A 23,882-nucleotide genomic window follows, 5' to 3' on the forward strand; every position below is an offset into this window, starting at 1 on the left:
ACCAGAGTTTCCTCCCCTGTGTTTTTTGCCCCCATTATACACCTCCACCCTCCCCACTCCCTCTTCCCTCCCCTCGGTGTGTACCTCCTCCTCTCCTCCCTCCTCCTCTCCTCCTCCCCTGGCATGGCTGTGGTTGCACTGAGCATGCCTGTGCATTTCTGCTCTCTTTCATTCCTCCATCTGTCTCCCTCTGCTCTCAGGCCTCTCTGCTCCTCTCTCCTCCTCAGTCCCTCCCTCCATCCCTTCCTCTCTCCCTCCTCTCTCCTCCTCAGTCCCTCCCTCCATCCCTTCCTCTCTCCCTCTCCAACCCTTTGGCTCTCTCCTGCCTCCCCCTCATTCTCTCACTCTGTTACTTCATATCCTTCCTGCCCCCCCCCTCTCTCTCTTTCACACTATCTTTTCTATCTGACACCTACCAGGTCTCCATCCATCCCTCTCTTTCTGATGTCCTCTCTATCTATCTATCTCTTTCTCTCCCTCTCTCTCTCTCTCTCTGTCTCTCTCTCCCACATCCTCTCCTCCTCTCTTTTGCCCTTTCTCTCCTTCTCTCTCTCTCTCTCTGTCTCTCTCTCCCACATCCTCTCCTCCTCTCTCTTTTGCCCTTTCTCTCCTTCTCTCTCTCTCTCTGTCTCTCTCTCGCTCTCTCTTAACCTGGTCTCCTCTCGTGCAGCATAAGCAGCAGCAGTTGCAGCAGCAGCAGCAGCAATGGAACCCTCCTGCCTGCCCCGCTTATCTGTGTCCCAGCGGTGCGGCGGGGGTCTGTGATACTCCTGCTCTCTCTCTCCCCTCCCCCCCCCCCCCCCTCTCTCTCTCTCTCTCTCTCTCTCTCTCTCCCTCTCTCACCCCCCTCTTTTTTCCTCTCCGCTCTCTCCCCCCCCCCTTCACTGTCTCCTCTGACAGACCACACAGGGCTTGTTCTGAGGCCCATTCGCGCTAATCTGATCAGGCAGGCAAATACGCCGGGAAAAGCGGCTTTAATGATCCCCCTAATTACCTCAAGTCAATACCAACTGTATTATTAGACTCCGGGAAAATATTCCATTAGGGTGCCCCCCGTGGGACCCCCCCTGCACGTAGCGGTGTCACGCGCCGCGCGCCCCCACGCTTGTAATTAATTTTATTTACACACGCAGGAATGCACAAGGTCGCACCTGCAGCCCGGAGCCGCCTCGCCTCGCCTGGCCCGGCCCCCGGCTCGCCCGCCTAATCAGATCTGTCATAATTACCATTCTGCATGCTTCTGACACACGCCGAGAAATATTTCAATTTAACTGCAGCCTCTCCCTTGCTCTCTCGCTCTCAGTCTCTCTCTCTCTCTCTCTCTCTCTCTCCCTTGCTGCTCTCTGTCTCTCGCTCTGTCTTTTTGCCCTCTCTCTCTCTCTCTCCATGGCTCCCTCTGGTTTGTACACAGGGGCCCATAAGACTCAGCCGTGTGCATCCAGATGCACGCAGCTGTGGTGCTGTGGACTCTGCAGTCTTTGGGTTGGGGATGGCTGCTGTTTGCTCTTCCAGTGGCAACGCTTAAAAATCTGTAGTGCACCTCTTTTTGTCTTTTGCCACTATCGTGCATAACGGGCCATTCACATCAGGAACGATAACTACAAACATAACTGTAACTATAAGGATATGAGCGTCCATACTGACCGACGATAAGGAAAGTGTCTCCTTGTGTTGATCAATGTGAAGATGTATATTTGATGGATTCGCATTTTGGCCGTCAGCCTTTTATCTTCCTGAAAATCACTCTGAAAGTGATCCCAGACGATACCGTTCTTCATGTCATATCGTAGGTTATGTGTGGACGTTGTCATTGATATAAGCTAGAGTGATCCCAGACGATACCGTTCTTCATGTCATATCGTAGGTTATCACCGCCTTTCTTCCTATCTTCTTTCCTTCAGTGTCTATCTCACTCTCTCTCTCCCCATCTCTCTCCAAGTCCCTCTCTACATGTCTTTATAAATTCAGCTGGACTCTGATGGTCAGCTCTGCACATCAGCAGGTTCAAGCTGGGCTTCACCGGCGACGCTTTACACCTGTCCTGAGGGCCTCGCAGGGCCTCTCAAACTGCCCACTCACCTCAGCATTCTCTGCTTCCTTGGATTTACTTTGCTTTTGGTACGGATTCAAACAAAAAAAAAAAAGTTATTATGCGCTCCTGTAATGATGCCCCTGTGTTGAACCAAACTCGAGGTTTATTAATTTCCCAATATAATTTTATATTCCTCAGGTCCACACAGTACTACTTTTGTTGTGTGTTTGTTGAGAAGACTGCACAGGAAGGCCTCGCCCGAGCTGTTGCTCTCAGTGCATTTCATGGTGTTTAGGTCCTTCTGAAAGCAAACCTGTAGGCCAATTTAGAGTGCTGATTTAGCTGACATACACAATTTGCAGATTTTATGCAGTTTTATTCCATAATTCAATAAGATCAGCCATGATTTATCAGCTTAATTACTCTCTGATATTAGCAATTAAACTCCAGCTTTGAATTAAATCTCAATCAAGTGCTTGTAATTGATGGACTCTTATTTCTTGTAGGGACGTGATGGGTTTCTCTCTCTCCCCCTCTCTCTCTGTATCTCTCTCTTTCTCTCTGTTACCCTCTCTTGACTGTGGTTTACTGTACTCCACCGCATGTCAAGCTTCCTCCTATCTGTTCCTGGCTCACACCCTCCCACATCGGACCCTTGCTTGTTGAGTGTAGTTTCGCTCTCGCCTCCACCCAAAGCTGTGGAGGGGACAGGGAGGTGCTGGGATGGTCTCGCTGACAGTTATGCAGGGTGGTGTTGCCTGCGAACAGGGACACACACTGATTAGTGGCTGTCAAGGAATTAGCGAGAAAGGTTTACTTCCATCTGCAGATTTTTTTAGTAAATTATTATAAATGAGTGTAAGGCTTGTCACTGGAATGAGTATGTATTTCTCACAACATGTGTCCGTTTATTGGTTGTGATGAGGGAAAAATGATAATAAGTTACAGTAATTGAGTGAGGCTCAGGCTAGAAATAGACCACATGAATGATTCAAAGAAAATTCTGGAATGTAAAGGCCTGCTCTTAAGGTACGCCGCACAGTTCAAACAATCCCACGACTCTGCCTCCGCTCCATTTCAAACAGGCAGCAGCACGTCATCGGCTGCGACAGCGAGGCAAACATCTGTTGCTCTAGTTCACCCCCGCTATCGACATCGTTCCATCGCCTCGACGCCACTATCGTATCTAATGATGTCATCTGCGCAGGCCCCGTTCGTCTCTCGCTCGTGTGCTTTGTGGTGTGTCAGAGACCAGGATGTTGGCTTGTCGCACGCAGGTTTCACGACGGTGACGCACCTCGTGCGCCTGCCAAAGTAAAAACAACAGCAGCCCCACAACATCGGCAGCAGCAACAACGGGGTGTTGTTATTTTCAATCTGGGTGACAACGTTTGTGGCTGAATGCTTCCGTGGGGTTGATGTGGAGTTCAATGGGGGCATTGGCCCCATTCTCGCTCACTCGTTCACTCCTCGCCAAGAAAATTTGAATAAACGCTCAGAGCGCTTACTATTTTGCATAGCGAGAGATCCTCAAAATGGGTACGTTTTTCCTCTCTCTCTCTCTCTCTCTCTGACTCTGTCTCTCACTCTCTCTTTCCCTTTTTTGTCCACATGCCTATTTTTGGGAGCCAGTGTTTTGCTTATTGTTGCAGGAGATTCACATATGCCACGGGAACGCATTAATATTTCTTTGTCAGCAGATGGACATGCCGACCGTGAGAGTAGGCCCAGCTCGCTCGCTCTCGCTCGCTCGCCTTGCTTACAAACCCAACACACGTAACTTTGCAGAGCTCGCTCTCCCTCACTCTCTCTCTCCCTGTCTGAAAATAACAGGTTTGAACATACTGTATTATCTTTTGAGTTTATCTGCATAACATTGTCTGCCAACACTGGGCCTGTGCCAGGATCAAGGAGGGGGGTAGGAAGGGGGGGGTAGAAACAATAATGCTTTGTCTGCTGCACTGTTACTTCTCTCTCCGACATGAAGATGTTTGTCTTTGCCAGGTTTTTTTTTCTTTTCGTACAGCTCCATTTATTTTTTTTGTGTGTGTTGTTGTTCCTCACAGCCTCCTTGTGCTATCGAACACAGCCTCAACAATGGATCGCAATCTTTCGAGAAATTTCCAAAATTCCTTCTCCTCTCGCGCCCATACATCCCCGCCCTTCCATCCAACCCACTCATCTTGCACGTCCCCCTTTTTTTTTTTTTTTTTTTGAATGGACAATCTGGCCACATCTGCTCCCAAGACCTCCCCATACCTCCTTTGTGTTTGTCTGCCAGAAACGGCCCTTTGCACTCCAGCATCAGATCAGGCGATTTTTTTCAAACGGCACGGCTGATAATCTCATCACGGTTAGCATGCTATTCTGAAAGGGTGGAGAGAGGCAGGTCAGCTGGCCAGTGCATGGTGGCATTGTGGGCAATTACGGATGATAACAAGCAAATGTGATTATGAGGAAGGTGTTGCCGGGACCGTGTGACTGCACCGGGGAGTGTCGCTGGACTGCGTTCTCTTTTTCGCCTGCGCAGCGCAGCGTTGCGGCCCTGCAAGCATACTGCCTCGTTTATTAATGCGGCCATTTTTTAATTTTTTTTTATTCCCCACCGAAGGGATGTGAATGCTGTGCTGTTCTCTCACAGAGCTGGCCTGTGCACTCATTGGCAGCTTGTGACTACTTACTCTCTCTCTCTCTCTCCCATTCTGTCTCTTCCTCTCTCTGTCTCTTCCTCTCTCTATCTCTATCACTCACTCTGTCTTTTTCACCCCCTCCTTCTCTCTCTCTCTCTCTCTCTCTCTCTGTCTCTCCCTCTCTCGCTCTCAGTTCACATACACATGCACACTCGATGTGCTGCACAGCATAGCTGGGTGAATCTCGCGCATGAATTCCGCCATTGTGTTCCAAGAGAAATATTTTTATCAAAACGCCACTCGGCTATTTATACCGGCCGCACAATGGAGGCCCTGGCTGGCTGTGGGGGCCGGGCCAGCCAAGCCATTTATTCCCCCAGTGAATGTGCACCTCTTGACCTCTGCCCATGAACGGTAGAGACCTGGGAGGGGGCAGCAGCCGTCATGACGGTCAGGTCAGATCAGATCTGCTGCTGATAAACCAGAAACCCACCAATCATCCCACCCCTCTCTCTCTTTCTTTGTGTCACTTTTCTTCTGACTGACTCCACTTTCTCTCTCTCTCTCTCCCACTCTCTTCTTTTGACACGACTCACCCTGAGAACTGAGGCCTCATGAGAAAAAATGGTAAAAAGGAAATTGGTCGCACTGCTGTTTCAGTATTAGCACGTTTGGAGGTGTGGGTGTCGTGGTTTCTCGGTCTTATCTCGCAGGGATTTCTTTGCACTGTAAATTACATTCAAAATGAGACAAGTGAGTGTAAGATTGTGTGAGAGTGTTAAGTTTTTCAAAAAGCCTCATTGTACAACCAGCAAACCGAGACATTATTTAGGATTACTTTAGATAGATTTGATCGATGGCAGAGAGGTGTCAGTATTTCTGACATGACTGCAGGCTTATCAGCGCTCGGGCGGGTTGCTTTTGGCTCTTCATGGAGTTGGAGGGGAAATGGCCAAAAAGCCAATTAGCCACACCCACCCAGAGTCCCCTCACCCTGCTCCTGTTCTGCGGCCCCGCGGCTGCACTGTGTGTGGCAAGGCTGTGGAAGAAATGCAATTGGACACACACAAACGCATCGTCAGTGCTGGTGATGAGGGGAGAGCCGGGCTCCCGGGTCCTCTGCGTGTGACGAGTCACACACGTGATGTTTTTCGTTTGGGCCGCGCGCGCAGTGCTCACTTGGCAAAGCTGTGATCATTCGAGTAATTCATGTTGCTTGAGGGCCGTTGTTAGTGACCTCCATTAGATAGAATTTTTTGAAAGAATTTGCATTTTGAAAGTTCTAGTTTTATGGCATGTCTGTTTTATCATCAGTTGCTTTGCTCATCAACAGAAATTGGATCTTTTTTTTGATTGTTTCCTGTCTCGACAGTTTTGAATGTCTGTTTTGGTGTGTGTGTGTGTGTGTGTTTTGGTGTGTGTGTGTGTGCGTGTGCTAGTAGTGTACAGTCTGGTGTGACAGTGTGTGTGTGTGTTTGGGTGTGTTTGTATTGGAGGAAGGGGATGTTCCTCAATTCTGCAACCACAGACATCAGAGTAGGAACAGGGCCCAAATCCCTCCGCATGCAAATTAAAGAGACAACAATAACGGTGGCAGAGGAACAAGGTGGGCCTGCCTGTTCTCTCTCTCTCTCTCTGTCTCTGTCTCTCTCTCTCTCTCTCTCTCTCTCTCTCTCTCTCTCTCTCTCTCTCTGTGTCCAAAAACCCTCCTGGGTTTGATGTGGCTTTTGGGAGGAGTTGGAACAGGGGAATGCTGAGTTATCTCCACCATGCAGTGTGGCCGTGGCCTGTACTTGTGTGTGTGTGTGTGTGTGTGTGTGTGTGTGTGTGTGCGCGTGTGTGTGTGTGCGCACGTGTGGCTCTCTCTAAAAGGCAGGGCCGGGTGCTGGGTAATCCTGTGGAAATGAAAGGTGCTGCCGCACACTGGCCTGGAGATTACGACAGGGCTCTTGTCACGGCGCCAACACAGGGCTGCTGCTGGCTCACGCCCTCTCAGTCCTCTTCATCTCTCTCTCTCCCTCCCTCCCTCCCTCTCTCTCTCCCTCTCTCCCTCCCTCCTGTTTATTCACTTTCTCCCTCTTGCCTTCCTCTGTCTTGTACCCCTTTCCTCGCTCAGCCATTTCATTCCTCTCGTAGAACTGGCCACTTTTCCAACCTCTCCGCCTGATTCAGTTTTACCTCCAGCGTCTCTCAACGACTCCATCATTCTCATTCTCTCTCTCTCTCTCTCTCTCTCTCTTGTTATCCACAAGTCTGTCCATCTTTGTATTTCCCCACTCTTCCCTCGTACTCATTCTGTCACTCTCTCCACCCAGTTTCATGTTCTGAAATGTGACTTGGGGGATACATGGTCTACACAAGGAATAACCAGCCCTGGACTAACTATCTGTTTTGCTGCTGAAATGAGCATGTTTTGAAGAAATACCTCCAAGGGATGTGCCAACACACTCTTCTTGCTTTTACTTTGAAAAGGCCCCCTTCTGAAAGAAACTCAAGGTCCTAAAGTAAAAGAATAGAATAACATATTTGCTATGTATTTTCTGTATATGTAGTTCACCCAAGACGTCATGTACATTTAGAACCGTTTAGTGAATCATGATCTTACCTTTCTGGAAGATGTGTGAACAAGCATTTGTGAAATAATTATCTTTTCATACACACATACACACACATACATACACACACACACGCGCACACACACACATACGGATCACAGTCACTCTGCAAAAAGCCATTTTATAATACGTTGTCAGATTTACATTAACATCAATATCACAGGAATAGATTAAAAACAAATAGTGTCCAGAACTCTCTGTTTCTCTAATCAGCAAATAAATATCAGCTCAGTATGGCTGTATTAACCTACTTAATAACTTTTAAAGACATACCTTAACCTTATTTTGATGTGTGTGACCGTGGAGAGCTTTAGATTAAATTTGTGTGATTGTGATAGCTGACTGTTTCTATGCCTGTTTGTGGGTGTGCAGGGCTGGCTGTGTGAGCTGCTTCGCTGGAAGGAGGACCCGTCTCCGGAGAACCGCACGCTGTGGGAGAACCTGTCCATGATCCGTCGGTTCCTAAGCCTGCCGCAGGCGGAACGCGACGCCATCTACGAGCAGGAGAGCAACGGGGGGCAGCAGCACCACGGCGAGCGGCCCTCACACCTGCTGCACATGCCCGCCGACCCTCAGCAGGTCAGACACAGCACGCACGCACACACACACGCACGCACGCACACACATGCACACATTCTCTCACAAACATGCAGTGTTGTATAGAAATAAGCTGAAACACGAGACCTTAGATGGACAGAGACAGAGATACAAACGTTTGGGGCTCAGCCAGTGTTCCCAGTTTTTTCATCTGTACAAACGTACATACAAACGTATATGCATACTTATATACATACAAACATGTATGCATACTTATATACATACAAACATGTATGCATACTTATATACATACAAACATGTATGCACACTTATATACATACAAACATGTATGCACACTTATATACATACAAACATGTATGCATACTTATATACATACAAACGTATATGCACACTTATATACATACAAACATGTATGCATACTTATATACATACAAACATGTATGCATACTTATATACATACAAACGTATATGCACACTTATATACATACAAACATGTATGCATACTTATATACATACAAACATGTATGCATACTTATATACATACAAACGTATATGCACACTTATATACATACAAACATGTATGCATACTTATATACATACAAACATGTATGCATACTTATATACATACAAACGTATATGCACACTTATATACATACAAACATGTATGCATACTTATATACATACAAACGTGTATGCATACTTATATACATACAAACGTATATGCACACTTATATACATACAAACGTGTATGCATACTTATATACATACAAACGTATATGCACACTTATATACATACAAACATGTATGCATACTTATATACATACAAACATGTATGCATACTTATATACATACAAACGCATATGCACACTTATATACATACAAACGTATATGCACACATACATACATCAGGGTTACCAGTTACATACAAACGTATACAGTACATACATCAGGGTTCCCACAGGTCATGGAATTTGTCATGGAATTTTAATAAAGTCTGTCTGTTCCAGACATGGAAAGTCAGGGAGTTTTGTATAATTTTTAGGGCAAAGTCAGGAAATATCAGGTAATTTTACTGTAAAATCTACTTCCCAAAATACAATAGAAATATATTTCCAGGCAGCATTGGTGTTTATTGGAGTAATTTGTTTTTTCCATTACTTTGGTCAATGAAGTAATTTCAGTGTACCATTCATTATACAGTAGGTCATGGAAATTCAAGTTTTTTGTCAGCGAAAGTCATAAATTTTACATTTGACTTAGTGGAAACCTTGATACATACAGTACAGGCCAAAAGTTTGGACACACCTCATTCAATGCATTTCCTTTATTTTCATGACTATTTACATTGTAGATTCATCAAAACTATTAATGAACACATTTGGAATTATGTACTTTAAAAAAGGTGTGAAATAACTTAAAACATGTCTTATATTCTAGTTTCTTCAAAGTTGCTATTTATTTTAAATTTAATACCATATTCAGCAAGCCATAACTTGACAAATATTCATCTGTGGGCCAAATAACTTTGCATTCATTCATAGTTTTGATGCCTTCAGTGAGAATCTACAATGTAAATAGTCATGAAAATAAAGAAAACGCATTGAAATAAGAAGGTGTGTCCAAACTTTTGGCCTGTACTGTACATACACGCAGATAGAAAAACTCAGACACATACAGTACATACACACAAGTCAAAACATGAATGCACATTAAAGTCAAAAACAAAAACATTTGCAATCACACACACACATACATATACACCTACACACATTAACAACAGGCATGTATACAGGTCCAGCTGCTAAGGGTCTGGGTAAATTATCTATGGAGTAGTTCTGAACACATGGGTACACACATGCTTGTGCACATTATCGAACCAATACGCACACACTCATGAACACACTTTCACTCGCATTCACATACGATGACAGCAAATGCACACACACACACACGCACACACGAACACACACACACACACACAATCATGTACACACATACACACATACACACACACAAACACACCTGCAGCATGTCTGTGGGGATCCCTGCAGGTCACTTCTGTGCGCTCTCTCTCTCCCCCTCTCTCTCTCTCTCTTTCTCTCTCACTCACACATACACACACACACCTACACACCTGCTTCTTTTTCTGACAGTTTCCCCACATGCCATCCTTGCTGGCAGTCTCACTCTTGCTGCCACACACACACACAGTGACACACCCACACTCATCCACCCCCACACACACCTGCTGTACATCCTGATAGACCCCCTACGTGTCAGCTGTGGATTCCAACTTAGCTGCACACATACACACACACACACACACACACGCACACACACACACACACACACACACACACTCACACACACACACAGATAGAGAGAGAGCCACACCTGCAGGACATCCCCACAAACCTCACTGCAGGGTGTTGGCTCTCTCTCTCTCTCTCTCTCTCTCTCTCTCTCTCCCTCACACACACACACACACACACACACACACACACACACACGCACACATCTATCCTCATATTAAACAAACCTTCATATAATCATATCATCAATTTAAATCACTGAATGTTGGAGCTACACACGGAACGATTTACTTGCAGATGTGAGCTTGATCAGTTATTGTTTGTTTAGTGAAAAACATATGGTTAGTCAGAGAAAATGCCTGATGTTCTAATTTCAAAATATTTAAAAATTGGTTATATACTGGAGTTAATTGAAGCGCGTTCTAATTTTCTAACATCAAAATATTACCAGAATAATAAGAAGTTTTGTGGAAATTTCCTTGAGGGATTTCTTCCACATATACTTGGATGGGCTTTTGAATGCATTGATTGCTTTAGTTTGTTTGTTTGATAACTCTGATTTTCTTTTTTTCTTTTTATGTACAAAAAAAAAATCACAAACAATAACGATGAGATGAATATCTAGTCCCCTTCTTTATAAGCTTTCCATCAGCAATGGTAGCTTGAGACCTTCCTGGATATGCTATCTGCAACACTTTTCTCAGAGCTACTCAAAGCATCACAGTACTGGCAAGGGTGGCCCAGAAATAAACAGTTCTGACTGTTCAATGGGCGCTAATCTTTGCAAGCCCAATAGACCAAACATGAAAACAATGTCATGTTAGCATGCAAATGCACTGTGTTTACACTAACGTCTTCTTGGCTTAAACATGGACATCGATAGCATTCACACACACTATCTCTCGACCCCAGTCCTGCCATGAATTGGCCCTTTGATTTAGACTTGGCAGTGGCATTTGAATGGAGGCTGATAAAAAGTCAACTGACTGTAATTTTTTCCTTAAAAGTTTGTTATGCTGGGAAATTTTTTAACCATGTTGAAACAAATTTGACAAGCAGTCAAAATAACAATTCAATCTACATACCTAAGTCTACCCTATCCAACCCCTCCTTTTTTTATTTGAGGGTAGATATTTCTTACAAATAGTGCTATAGACACTAACAGGACACTGGACTTTTTCGTCTTTTGCGCCTTTTCGTCTTTTTCTGATTTTTGGAAAATCTTCGGAAACGATGACCAGTGTGTACGCTCTTCTCCCTTTGCACTACTGCCTTAACTAGTGTGTCAGTGGTTAACACCATCTCTTGCACCATCTCTTGCTTTTTTTCTCCACCCCCCCCCCCCCCCTCCACCCTTATCCCAGCAGCCTCCATCCCAGATGCAGCATCCTATGCCCCAGTCTCACCACACTCCTCCACACCAGCCCCATCAGCAGCCCCAGCACCATCAGCAGCACCACCATCAGCACCAACAGCAACAGCAGCAGCAGCAGCAGACAGGGCCCAGGCTGCCCCCACGCCAACCCTCCACCGCCTCCCCGGCCGAGAGCGAGGACGACAGCGGGCGCAAGTCGCGGCCGCCCAGCCGCATCTCCCTGGAGGCGCTGGGCATCCTGCAGAGCTTCATCCAGGACGTGGGGCTCTACCCGGACGAGGAGGCCATCCACACGCTCTCGGCCCAGCTGGACCTGCCCAAGCAGACCATCATCAAGTTCTTCCAGAACCAGCGCTTCTACGTCAACCACCCCGGCAAGAGCAAGGAGTCGGCCGGCTTCTCTCCGGTGACCCCAGCAGTGGTTGCCGCGGCGGCAGCGGCAGCCGCCGCCACCACCACCACCACCACCGGCATGGCCGAGCAGGAGCTGACAGACTTCAAGGAGGGCGGCGAGCTCCTGGACGGGCTGGACGAGGGCACCCAGACCAACAGCACCATCTTCTCCATCAAGCTGGAGGAGCACCTGGCGGCCGAGAGCCAGGCACAGGCTGAGCAGGAGGCCAAGGAGTAGCCAGTAGCTCTCCTCTCACCTTCTCTCTCTAGGTCTGTGGTCTGAACGAGTGTCTCTCGTCCTTTTAGTCTTTCTCTCTCTCTCTTATTGCTCATTTTCTCTCTTTCTCCTTTTTCTCTCACTCTTTCTCTCGACTTATCGTATGGCCAACACCGATGGACTCTGTTGCAGACAGACTCAGTTGATGCTGCGGTGTTCTGCCTTGCCCATTTTGTAAATCCTGTATTATTCACTGTAAAGACTGACGCATCATTTAATAACCCGCACAAAAAAAAGATAAAAGATGAAAACGGAAAAAAATCTAAGTCTGTTGCTGTGGATAATTGCTGACTGCACTTGATGTCTGTTGTTTTTACACTGATTTTGAGCTACTGATTTACCATTTAAAAAATGAATTCAATGGAGTTTGATAGACTTTGATAGATGTTTACGTATGTGGTGTTAACTGGATTTTTAAACGCATATGAAACTGAAGCAAAGAGGAGGACCAGGCCTTAATGTTGAGGTACGGAGTCTAGAACCTGCTGACTGATTTGTTATTCTCTTAAAAAAATAAATGAATAAACGTACAAATAAATAAAAACAACTCAGTGTGACAAATCACTCAAACTCTGGACCCTCTGATCTTTGGGCTCATTGGGGAGTTTAGCTCAATCTTATCATTTGTTTGGAAGAAAAGATAAATATATTATATAGACATATATTAATTGTAAAAAATATACAGTCTTAAAGAAAACTATGCCAACAAATGCCTTGTACTATATGGCACTGCCGATGTTAAGATTATTTTGCAAACCTTTGTCACTGTAATTTTCGGGATCTCCAAGCAGTTAGAAAGAAATGTGAATCACAACCTATGTTTGTTTGTTTATTTCCATGATTTTTGTTGTCCTACGTTATTTATTTGCAGTTCATGCAGTATTCTGATGTAATTATGATTTTGGAAAGTTTCTGTTACATAGCGCTTTTTATTTTACTGAACTTTTTCTATTTATAAATGTCATTTTGATGGGCAGTAAAATCAAAAGTGTCTTAACATTTTAAATGGAAAATGTGCTTTAATGGTTGCCTATGAAAAAGTGCTGTATGTCGAGCAACTCATGCTATAAGCTTCACAATTAATGTTGTATGCAATTTTTACTATCATGCAAATAAGCTTAGGTCAATTACTAACCTATAGGACACCTTAGAGAGAAAAACATATGCAATTTGTGTGAAAATAGATGTTTGCCATGTGTCTTCCTTTGGTTAACAATCCAATTCAAAGCTATTCCTGTATAAATACTCTGTATAAAAAAGTGTTTCTTTTTTTATGAGTTTAATGCAATGAGAACACCAGTTATTTTGTTACAACTGACTGTTTTATAAGTGTTTCTTTGTTTCTTTATGCAGAAATGTTCTAACTAGGAGTGGTTATTGATTGTTAATGACACAATTAAACTGTTTGTATTGTACTCCAGAATCTTTGTATTCATGTGACCAGAAGAAGGCCCGGTTGAAAGAATGATATGGAGATGTGAGTCGATATACCATGAAATGGTAGTGTAATAACCAGTAGTTAACAACAATGTCTTTTCACACTCTCAACCCAAAACAATGATGAATACTCAGACTTTCACTGTATATCAGGAAGCAACAGGAATGCTGACTTTTTTTTTCCGGCATCAAGAGAGACTTTGGCATCCAGTGTTGATGTTGGTTTATAGAGCACCGGTTCATTTTTTTCTTCCTTGTGTTTTTTTGTTCTTGTTTGCAGCATGTCTGAACTACACTGATAATTAAGGGTAAATAAATCAGTGGTGTTAACGCCTTTGTTAATTAACCCATCCAAAGGGAGAGTGCAGTGTAGGAGCTGTGGAGATGCAGTGGTCTCTCGCTGATCTCCAGGTAAGCCTTGGCATGGTGAATTCATTTGAGCTGTTCACACCTACCAGAGATGTGCCACCCGTTCTGGGCTTTCTTCCACATACAGCTTGCTCTTTTTAAAGAATGAATGTGTGTGAGTGTGCATATCCGTGCCAGTATGTGTGGTGTGTGTAAGTGCCTCCAGTTTGCTGTTCAAACACACCAGTGTCTACACACACACACTCACACCACACCACAGATGGGTCCTCCTTTTTAAAGTTTGATGTAGACCCTGCTGCAGCAGAATGGCAATGTTTTATCATGCTTTAATAATTACAATTTGGTTCCATTTCAGTTCTGTGCAAATGCACAGCCGCACAACAGCAACCAATTCATGTTATACTCATTGGAGGGTCCAGTGAATGTCTAATAATTTGATTCCTCCATCATCCCTCAAGAGTTATGAACTATTTTCCAGTCACAGCATCCGCAGGATCTGAGATGTCAACACAACAATACGTTTGTGATTGGACCCCTCTGTACTCTGCACTACACTACATGTGGAGAATAGGATATTCTGTTAATTGCTTCCAATTCCCCATCCTTGATTGCACCTCTACATCTGTCATTAACATCTATATAAAATCATCAGTGACACTAGGAACACCCAGCTTCCAAGGAGCTTCAATAAGTAAACAGAATTTCCGCTCACGTGGAGCGTAAACAGTATCACCACTGATGGGCGACACCTGGGTTTAGGAGCACCCCCCCCTCCCCCCCACTGCACAGGATGTGGGGTTAGGAGGCGGCTGAGACTGTTCCGTACGTGCGTTTGGCTGATGATGGCTCTTGAGGCTACTGTTCCATCTGCAGCGTCAATGCTAATAACTTTTCCAGTTGAAGTGCTAGCCACAGTGCACATGTGCGCAGTACCAGGAAGAACAACTTCTGCTGTAAAAAGAAAGAGTGAAAGCTAATGGACAATAAATGGATATGTGTCCATGCCAAACATACTGGGCAGGTGTTAAACAGGTGAATGGATCTGTTGTGATTGTCAAGACAAGCTCAGGTCCTGTTTTTGGTGGGGATTTGGGCAGGTAGTGAAAAAGAAGAGAAGGATTTCAGCTAAAAAAAATCCCTGTCCTCAGCATGAGCGGACTACTCCACAGCACAGCTTTGAGGCTGGAAGCTGACGAATTCCTCCCCCTTTCTTCTATTGACAGGGAGCCCTCCATGTTTGTTTTCACTTTCAAAGTCTGTTTGTTTTCTATTCCAATGTTACTTCATGCAAATTCTGTAATATTTTACTTTGGCTGACAGTGGGAGGTCTGGAAGGAGTGCTCTGGCAAAATGGAGAAATGGAGGGCTGTTGGCTTCCTTGCCAGCGACAGGCTTTCAATGCTTTTCAAGGGACTGAATAGTGCATCATGGGGTATGTTTGCACATTGCTCTGTACACATATTAAATTTCAAAATAGCCCAGAATGATTATGTCTTGCCTGAGACGTGAAGATTCACTTTAATGTGTGTGGTGCTCACGCCGTATCGCTGAACACTGAACGCTCTGAGATAAGCCACTGAGCACAGTAGAGACCAATGCAATTGGCTCTCAAACTTCCTTCCTACATTCACAGTAAGATGGTTCTTTGTTTGGTTAAAAGACACCAAGATGGCATTGATCTACACACAAGGGCACCAAAATGGTCACCTTCCTTCAAATATACAGCAAATCAATTTTCCAAAATCCATTTCACCAGGGTCCAGTTAGAAAGGCTGGGCCCAATACAGCTCCCTGTATTTTAAACCGGAATATTGAATGCTATTCCAAGTAGTCAATTTTGCATGGTCTTTAAATCAGTGTATTAAACAGGGGTCAACAAAAGGTCAAATACTAGAGCTATTTACCGTGTATTCATAGATAGGAACTTTTAATTTTGAAGTACAACATCCTCCAAGGACATCTCTTTAAGTCTGTCCTCAATAAAGACTCATTCATTTTCTTATTTAATCACTTGTCTAACTGCCTGATGGACAACAGGCCTTAAAAATAAGCACATTTATTACCACGATCCGAATATACTACACTGTACCATGGCATTGTTTAGATGTATAAGTGGTTGCTGAGGAAAAAGCTTAAGTGTCGGCTCATCAGACTTCAACCTCCGATTATAAGAGCATCATGCTCAGGTTGCAGCACAACAATAGCAGGTCTGCCTCATGCTGGGAGTCCTCTGCTGCCTACCCAGTAGCCCTTGGGACTGCGCAGTAAATCAAACAGGAAATGCAGCAGAAACGCTAATAAAGTTATTATAATGATAGCGATCTCCGCGGAATCGCTTGGCGTAAATCAGGAAGTTCTCCATCTCCTGCTGCTCTGTTTGGCAACTCGAACGTTTAAACTGTTTTCCTTTTTTGTCCTTTTTTCTCCCCCCCCCTGCCTCCTCCTCTCTGTGATGTAGAGGAGAGGAAACAGAAGGTTGGGTGTGGGAATTAATAGCATTAATCGCTGTGGTGCGTTCCTCTCCAGCTCTCTCCTCTGCCCTTTACCTCCTGCTCTAGAAGCAGAAACAGATTAAACAGAGGGGGCAGCCCTAGGGGAGGCAGGCATCTTCCTGAACATATTAATTTTAGCACACACACACACACAGTCTTTCTCTTTCTTTCTCTCTTTCTCTCTCACTCACTCTCCTGCACGTGCACAAATATCACACACACACACTCAAACACACAGAGAAAGGGAGGGATAGACACACACAAACACACACACACACTCACACACCATCAAACACACAAAGAGAGGGAGGGGTAGACACACACACACACAAACACATGAATATGCATATTCATTTACAGGAAAGCACCAGGCCTCAGCATTGTAATTTACTTTATTATATTTTAATTTTAATGTTGATCAAAGCAGCCTATGCAGCACTCACAGATATTTCTACCGCAACTTTTCAATGCATACAGTATGTTCCTGAGAGCTGGTTAATGTATAAAAATACATGACAGGACAGTGGGCCTGTCATATAGGATACACATCAAATGGCATGCACTCTAACCTGATGGAAGGAAGCATACTTACTGGCACTGAGAGAAAACTGCTTCGGCTCTCGTAATGATGGCCATTATTTAAAAGTAAAGCCATCTATATCCAGAGATGGGTCATTGAAAGGCCATCTAGTCAATAAATCAGTCAAATGAATCAGTTGTGGCTCCTCTGCTTAAACTTTTGGGTAATCCGTTTTTCCCTCCCCGGATGGAAGCTAATAGTTTGCTTTCCATCCCCTTCCCCTCTTTATGCAGACCAGATACTGTAGCATCACTCCTGAAGGAATGTCAAACGGAGAGCAGAATCATGGGCAGTTCGGTGAACATTGCTGTGGCCATATCTGTATTTCCAGTTAAATTATTTTTGTGCTGTAATTGCATTTAAAGCAGGAGGCTTCCCCTAGAACAACGTCTGACTCTGCACTGGGCCAGCTCCAGAATGCGACCAATCTATCTGGGTCATTGGGCATCACAGAGCATCATTGCTGCTTTAGAGACCTCACTCTGTTATAAAATATCACAGACTATCAGAATATCAAAGAAAGTAAATGCTGTGTACGATGAAAAACAACAAAGCTTTTCCTCAAGTCTCAGTCTCAATGCTTGGGACATTGTTAAAGGAGAATCTTAAAAGGATCTGTTGTTCCTTAGTGTTAGTTAGTATCATTCTGATGTCTCAGTTTCCTTTCAGTTGGCACAGGTAATGGTAAACTTCCTGTTTTTGATGATGTGATAAAACTCCATTGATCCTGGAGGAGATAAACACAGATCTCTGGCAGTCAAAATACTATTTTTTACCAGAAATGGAGTCAAAACACACATCTGATGATGATTCACGGTACTGTTATCAAACTGGAAAAAAAAACATTGCGGTCTGTTTCATACATGCATTTTGACAAAAAGTAGAGATTAGAACTCTAGCATTCAAGGCCTGGTGATCTGGTGTGGGCCTTTGATGATCTCAGCGATTTCTTCCTGGCTTCTGTGGACCTCTTCGGATCCTGCAAGACCCCCAGACAAAAGGTTCAAGAACCCCTAATGTTATGTTTTGATGCACAGAGGGGAAATGGGAGTGTACTCTCTCCCTTTATTGTGCTTCAGTCCGTATTAATAGAAACTCTTGTGTTGTGATGTGCCAACGCATGCTAGATTTCCACTAAAGACAAAATGTGCCAGGGCTTACTGAGGTTTCACAGCTATTTGTTTCAGTATGATTAGGTTCTGACAGAGAGAGAGATAGAGAGAGAGAGAGAGAAAGAAAGAGAGAGAAGCTCACCACAGAAAGGTGATACTGTGTCAAGCACCTCTGTTGATAGCATGATGTATTCTGCAAATGAGTGCCTTTCTCAGTCCACACATAAGATGAACCAGAGTAATACCTTTTTAGGTCACACCAACACAGTTATGGCATAACGCTGTCAGAACGCTACCCTAACAAGTGGAGAGTTGATCGGGGAAAATGGACTCAGCAAAAAATTCATGAACTATCAGTGACAAGAATACTAATTGGTGATCTCAAGGGGAAAAAATTTAGAATATTATTTTTAGGCTTGAACATTATAACTTTCCACCAATCCTACCAACATAATTAAATCAATTGTCACTCACTCATTTGGTTTGCCTTGGAGAGACTGATCTGAAAGCTCTACACATACTGTATGTAGTCATAACAAATACTTTAAAAACATGCAGAAATGTTTAATCAATGTTTCGATTAACTTCTGCATTTGACAGAAGAACTAGTTGTTTTAATAAATGCATTCTTTTGTGGCCTTCCCCTTTATCTTATGGGTCAAGTCCGACGGTGTATATGCCTGGGTTGATGCGAGCGGTGATGCATGGTGAATGGTGGCATGTCACAGACCCTCGCGTGGTGCAGTGTGAGTGCAGTGATTCGGAGCACAGCTGGATGGCAAGATAAACCACACACAACCACACACAAGCCAGCCAGCCATCTAGCTAGCCATCCATCAATTGAGAGGCAGCCCAACACCAGCAGCACCCAACAGCAATGACAATGACAGCAACAGCAGCAGCAGCAGCATTGCAGGAGGAGGAGGAAGGAGTCCAAACGCACAACAAAAGTCTGTCCAGGACCCGTGAGTGGCGCAGTGATGAGGTTAAGGCCCAAATCAACACGCAGAAACATGTGTGTGACAACGAACTCCAGCCAATCCAAGCGGTTCCAGCAGCCAGCTGCCCCCAGCCTCGAGTCAGCGCCCACCTGCCAGGAAGCAGACACTCGATCGCCACATGAGGGAAGCAGGGCAGAGATGGGCCAATCAGACGCTGTCTTGGCAGCCTTCCTGGGAGAGCAAGAAGGCTGGCTCAAGTGGGCACTGCCAGACTAGCACACACTGAATCGCCTCTCTTAAGCTCAATTATAAACAATATTTATTTTACATTACAGAATATTAGCGTCACAAAGGTATATATACTATGCCGTCACATGTGACGTCTCAATTCTAATTCTGTTTGTAGGCTACAGCCCTCTACCAGCTGTGTGACATCTTACAAAATATTCATTAATCAAAATCTGACACAAATCCCAGTTAACACCACTGACACATGACCTGCAGGATGATTCTAATGCTCTCTGCGTGTAGTATAGGCCTTCTGTACTTTACCATAACTGATTGCTAACAAAACACCTCTCAGGGGCTCAACTGAGATGTTGCCAGGCAACCACACAGTAGTGGTATCTAAGCAAAGGTGTCGTGCTGTGTATGCATATCCATATGTGTTGTTTGCAACATATGATTGCATCAGTCTGTCCAACTTTACAGCAAAGGAAAGTAGGGACTGAATTGTCAACACCAAGGTAGGCAAGGGCCGACAATGCACTGTGCATGGTTAATTAAAGATGTTCTTGACTCTCAAACATTCAAAGTATGTCAGCATACATGTCACTAGTCTGACATACCCTGGATAGTGTGTTTGATGAAGATGTCTTGCAAATTGTACACAGCATATGGAAATTACATCTCTTTACAATAATGTAGCACCTTTTCAGGTTGTTCCTTACGAGTGCACCTAACAGCTGTGAATCAGGCTACATTGTGAAGCAAGTTTAACAAAATTCCAGTTCAGATGGTTGCAGTGTGTGATACTGTGGATGAGAGAGGCAGAAATGACTTTGCACAAAATATCGCTGCACCTCACACACAGCCGTCTTGGCTTTTTCAGCTGCATGATTATAGAGGTCACTTTCTTGTCCAGTCACACCGTCGCGTTGGACCCTTCCCAGCACAGTGGACAGGGAACAGCCCACCTCTTCCAAGAACCAGGGGATGGGAAAATCAGTCAACATGCCCTAACCGAAAGCGACATACAGTGTGGAGGGACACTTCATCAGTGCGTGTGCTCTGTGGGAATTGAGCCTCTCTGACACTGATGCTATTGACATGTGCAACAATTAGAGCCACACACGAGAACACGGCACCACGTCCCGCTCTCTCCGTCCTCTCGTCGTGACCTTAACCACACAGCATTCGGAGGCAGCCAAACAATTTGCTACACAACACAGTCATCGCCATTTGCTTGGTGTGCACCCCCCCCCCCCCCTTGTTAATTTTCTGGGATTTCGCTTGAAGTGGCCACTTATTATCTCGAGCACTAATTGAACCCATTTCCCTTTTCTAAACCTGTCTCCCTGCATTCATTGTAAAGCAATAACTCATCGATGAGAGTCAGCGGCACTCGGCAGCAAACCACTCGTTCTGGCTTCACCACTCAGGCACTGACCAAAACAGACACATCACACATACACACACACACACACACACACACATACACACACACACACACACACACACACCCACACGCACACGCACACACACGCACACGCACACGCACACACACACATTCACACACACGCACACACACACACACACACAGAAAGAAAGGGACATAAACACATACACACACACACACACACACGCACACAGAGGAAGAAGAGGAATTTTACATACACACACAGACACCAGTCTCTTATCTATTCATATCCATTGGCTCAATATCGAGCTTGAAGGGCATCTGTTGTATGCCACTTTGCAAATGAATTGAAACAGCACCTCTAGACTATATTATGTAAACTGTGTTGTTGCATAAAACACATCTGTGGAAATAGGTGTGAAGAGATCTGTTGGACTCCCTGTCTGGCCATAGTGGCTTTCAAGTACCTACTTCACTAAAAGGCAACTTATGTGTGACTGTCCATCATTATAAGAGCAAATAAAACATATTTGTATTTATTTTCAGTTAATTAAATTAGATAAACACCTCCATTCTCCGGTTTTGTTTGTCCTTATCTTTACATTATTTAACTGGATACTTTTGCTCAACCAGAGGGAGACAAAAGTCAGCACAGTGCATGGTTAACCAGTAAGTTGTGAAACTGACAGAGAAACGTCATAGCATGCAACATATGTTGAAAGTTTCTAACTAACAGTGAAATACAGCATTTGCCTTCAGAGACACTGTTTTCCCCACAACCTGCAAGTTGAACCCTTGTAAGTTGAACAGTAAGATACACACACCAACCATATGTTTTTTCCAACTCATTAAAACATCATCATTAACTAACAAAACAAAATGTTCAGCATTTCAGAACCCGAACAAGTGATGGGTCTTAAGAGTAAAAGTTCCACCAAGCTAGCCACAGCCAACAACTAACAGACAGACAGACACAGAGAAGGGGGGAGAAGGAGAAAAAAGGTTGCAGTATTTAAATGGATGTAACAGCTGTGCAGGAATGAATAACTCGTTAGCTCTGTGCATTTTAAGTCATTAAATAGCACACCTCCTCACCTACCCCTTCATTTGCAAAGGGGACTGGATTGTGGTGCTAATTAACGTGATAAAGAGTTGAGCAAATCTGATGGAGGCGCTGGATTTGGGAGGGAAAAAATAATCTGTTACATCTGCATTCTCAAACACTCAGTAAGGTGTTACTTTCATGTTTAATTAATTAAGCCTTCTCTGTAACTGTATCCTGACAAATACAAACCAATTAGAAATAGAAGAGAAATGTTTACATGTAATTAATGGGTGATTTCAAGGGAGACCAGTGAAGGCGCACTCTCAACTTTTAACACACAGGTCTCTCGGTGGTGTTTCTTCAGACACTTTAAATCACAAGAAATATAAACCATGCAGGCCTACCTAGTGTACACAAAACAGGTGGTGTTTTATGTTTGCAGGTGATCAGAAAATTGCAAAGCTAATGATATTGTGGAGTTAGTGTTGGTTGTATGTGTTAGAATATCATTACAAGGTCAGATTTCTCAAATGTTCACACACTTCACAGTTCACTATTGAAAACTGGTGAAATATGGAACATAATTACATAATTCATTGCATGGAAGTTTTTTTTTTTTTTTTTTTAAAGCGTAGTTGTTCAGAAACCGACAGTATTCAGCTCAACTAACCTCCCTTATCTCCAGGGTACAGCGCCTAGTGTATATCTAACAAATTGCAACAAAGGACAAGGCCACAGCTTTGTTGAGGTTCCCAAGTGAAAGGGTCGCAAACCAGGAAAATCTGTTGAATCAAATGTATCTTATTGCACATTGTGTTGAATTCAGCATGCAGAGAAATGCAAAAGAGTGTGTGTATACAATTTGACATGCTGCCTCACAGTGATCAGTGTCAGTTTATGAAAACCAACCATGCAGCTCTTTATGCCAAATAACTGTCATAAATTATTTGTAAAAATGTCCCACTACCCTGTTACTGTATTTTGAGCTTGTTTTATTTTAATGCATTTCCCTGCTCAGGAAGGACGCTTCCTGTTAGCCGAGATAACTTCCTGTGGAGAGATTTATTTGCCTTGTCTGTAAAGGGAAAGGGTTCCTGTTTTTCTGTATTATTTGGTTTCCTAGTTGTAATATGGCTTCCCAAGGGATTCTTCCTGTAATGCTACACTGTTCTTAAGGAGTAAGTCAATGCAACGATAAAAGCCATTAAATGCGACTAACTTGCGCATCATTCTCCTCCGTCACTATGATGTTAAATGAAGCAGTATAACATCTCATTTCCATCAACAAGACAGAGCCATGATTCATTCTGAGTCTGAATGAACATTTTTTAAAACATCTTATCGACAGCGCCACTCTCAGCGACGCCACTTCCTTGCAATTCACACTTCCCAAAATGAGATCCAAATAAAAATCTGACCCCACGCCAAAACTATCGGCCCTCATCAGACGCCGGATGGAGCCCAATAATGAACAGCCCCCCTGACCTGTTCACATCATTGAGTGCTCAGCGAGATTTCAGTGTGCCCTCAAAATGCCCCTTTGTGCTGCAGAGTTTCCTACCATTGAACCTCGGCAAAATGATCATTCTCTCAGGAACCCGAGCAGCCAAGCTCTTTCAATTACTCTCCACGATCACGAGCGAATTCCAAAAATAATAAGTATTACATACTTCTTTCTTTTCGCCTTTCAATATTCTTTCAGAATGGCACAATGGTAGGCTAGCGTTTTTCCCCTTATCATGTGTGAAATAAAAAAGGCACACTTTCTTCACGTTCCTGTGCTCTGTAATTTTTACATCAGTTGTCTGTGAGTCGTCGCGCTGGCGAGCACACTAGCCACTCTTGCTGTAATGAGTGTACAACTGTAGAGCAGGCCCCCATTTGGTCAAGCAGATTAGTGAAAATCATTCAGATTTTAAAACCTATATGTGTTTAATTTATGGGTTCCTTGCTCTTAATTGTGTCTCAGAAAGTCTCTCTCACTTTAACACACTTTGTCTTGAGCACAACCACACATACACAACCACACACACACACACACACACACACACACGCACACACACACTCATACAGAG

At 44.0% G+C, this 23,882-nt stretch overlaps 2 protein-coding genes across 18 annotated transcripts in view; one reads left to right on the top strand and one right to left on the bottom strand.

The window, feature by feature from the left end:
- Nucleotides 1-13,607, top strand: part of satb1b (SATB homeobox 1b) — a 53,308-nt gene extending 39,701 nt beyond the window's left edge. For 15 of the 16 annotated variants that reach the window (XM_076280787.1, XM_076280792.1, XM_076280793.1 and 12 more), the window contains 2 exons: nucleotides 7,650-7,856; nucleotides 11,512-13,607. In XM_076280787.1, coding sequence (XP_076136902.1) covers nucleotides 7,650-7,856; nucleotides 11,512-12,153 — 849 coding nt within the window. In that variant the 3' untranslated portion in view covers nucleotides 12,154-13,607. The remainder of the gene's footprint in view (nucleotides 1-7,649; nucleotides 7,857-11,511) is intronic. The other variant, XM_076280790.1, reaches the window with a different exon arrangement.
- Nucleotides 1-23,882, bottom strand: part of septin7b (septin 7b) — a 407,282-nt gene that overhangs the window by 240,058 nt on the left and 143,342 nt on the right. The window lies entirely within an intron of this gene.

Source organism: Alosa pseudoharengus, unplaced genomic scaffold, assembly GCF_046254945.1.
Source record: "Alosa pseudoharengus isolate Yale_2024_CS ecotype anadromous, Long Island Sound unplaced genomic scaffold, YU_APseudo_1.1 YU_APseudo_1.1_scf_12, whole genome shotgun sequence".
NCBI lineage: Eukaryota > Metazoa > Chordata > Actinopteri > Clupeiformes > Clupeidae > Alosa > Alosa pseudoharengus.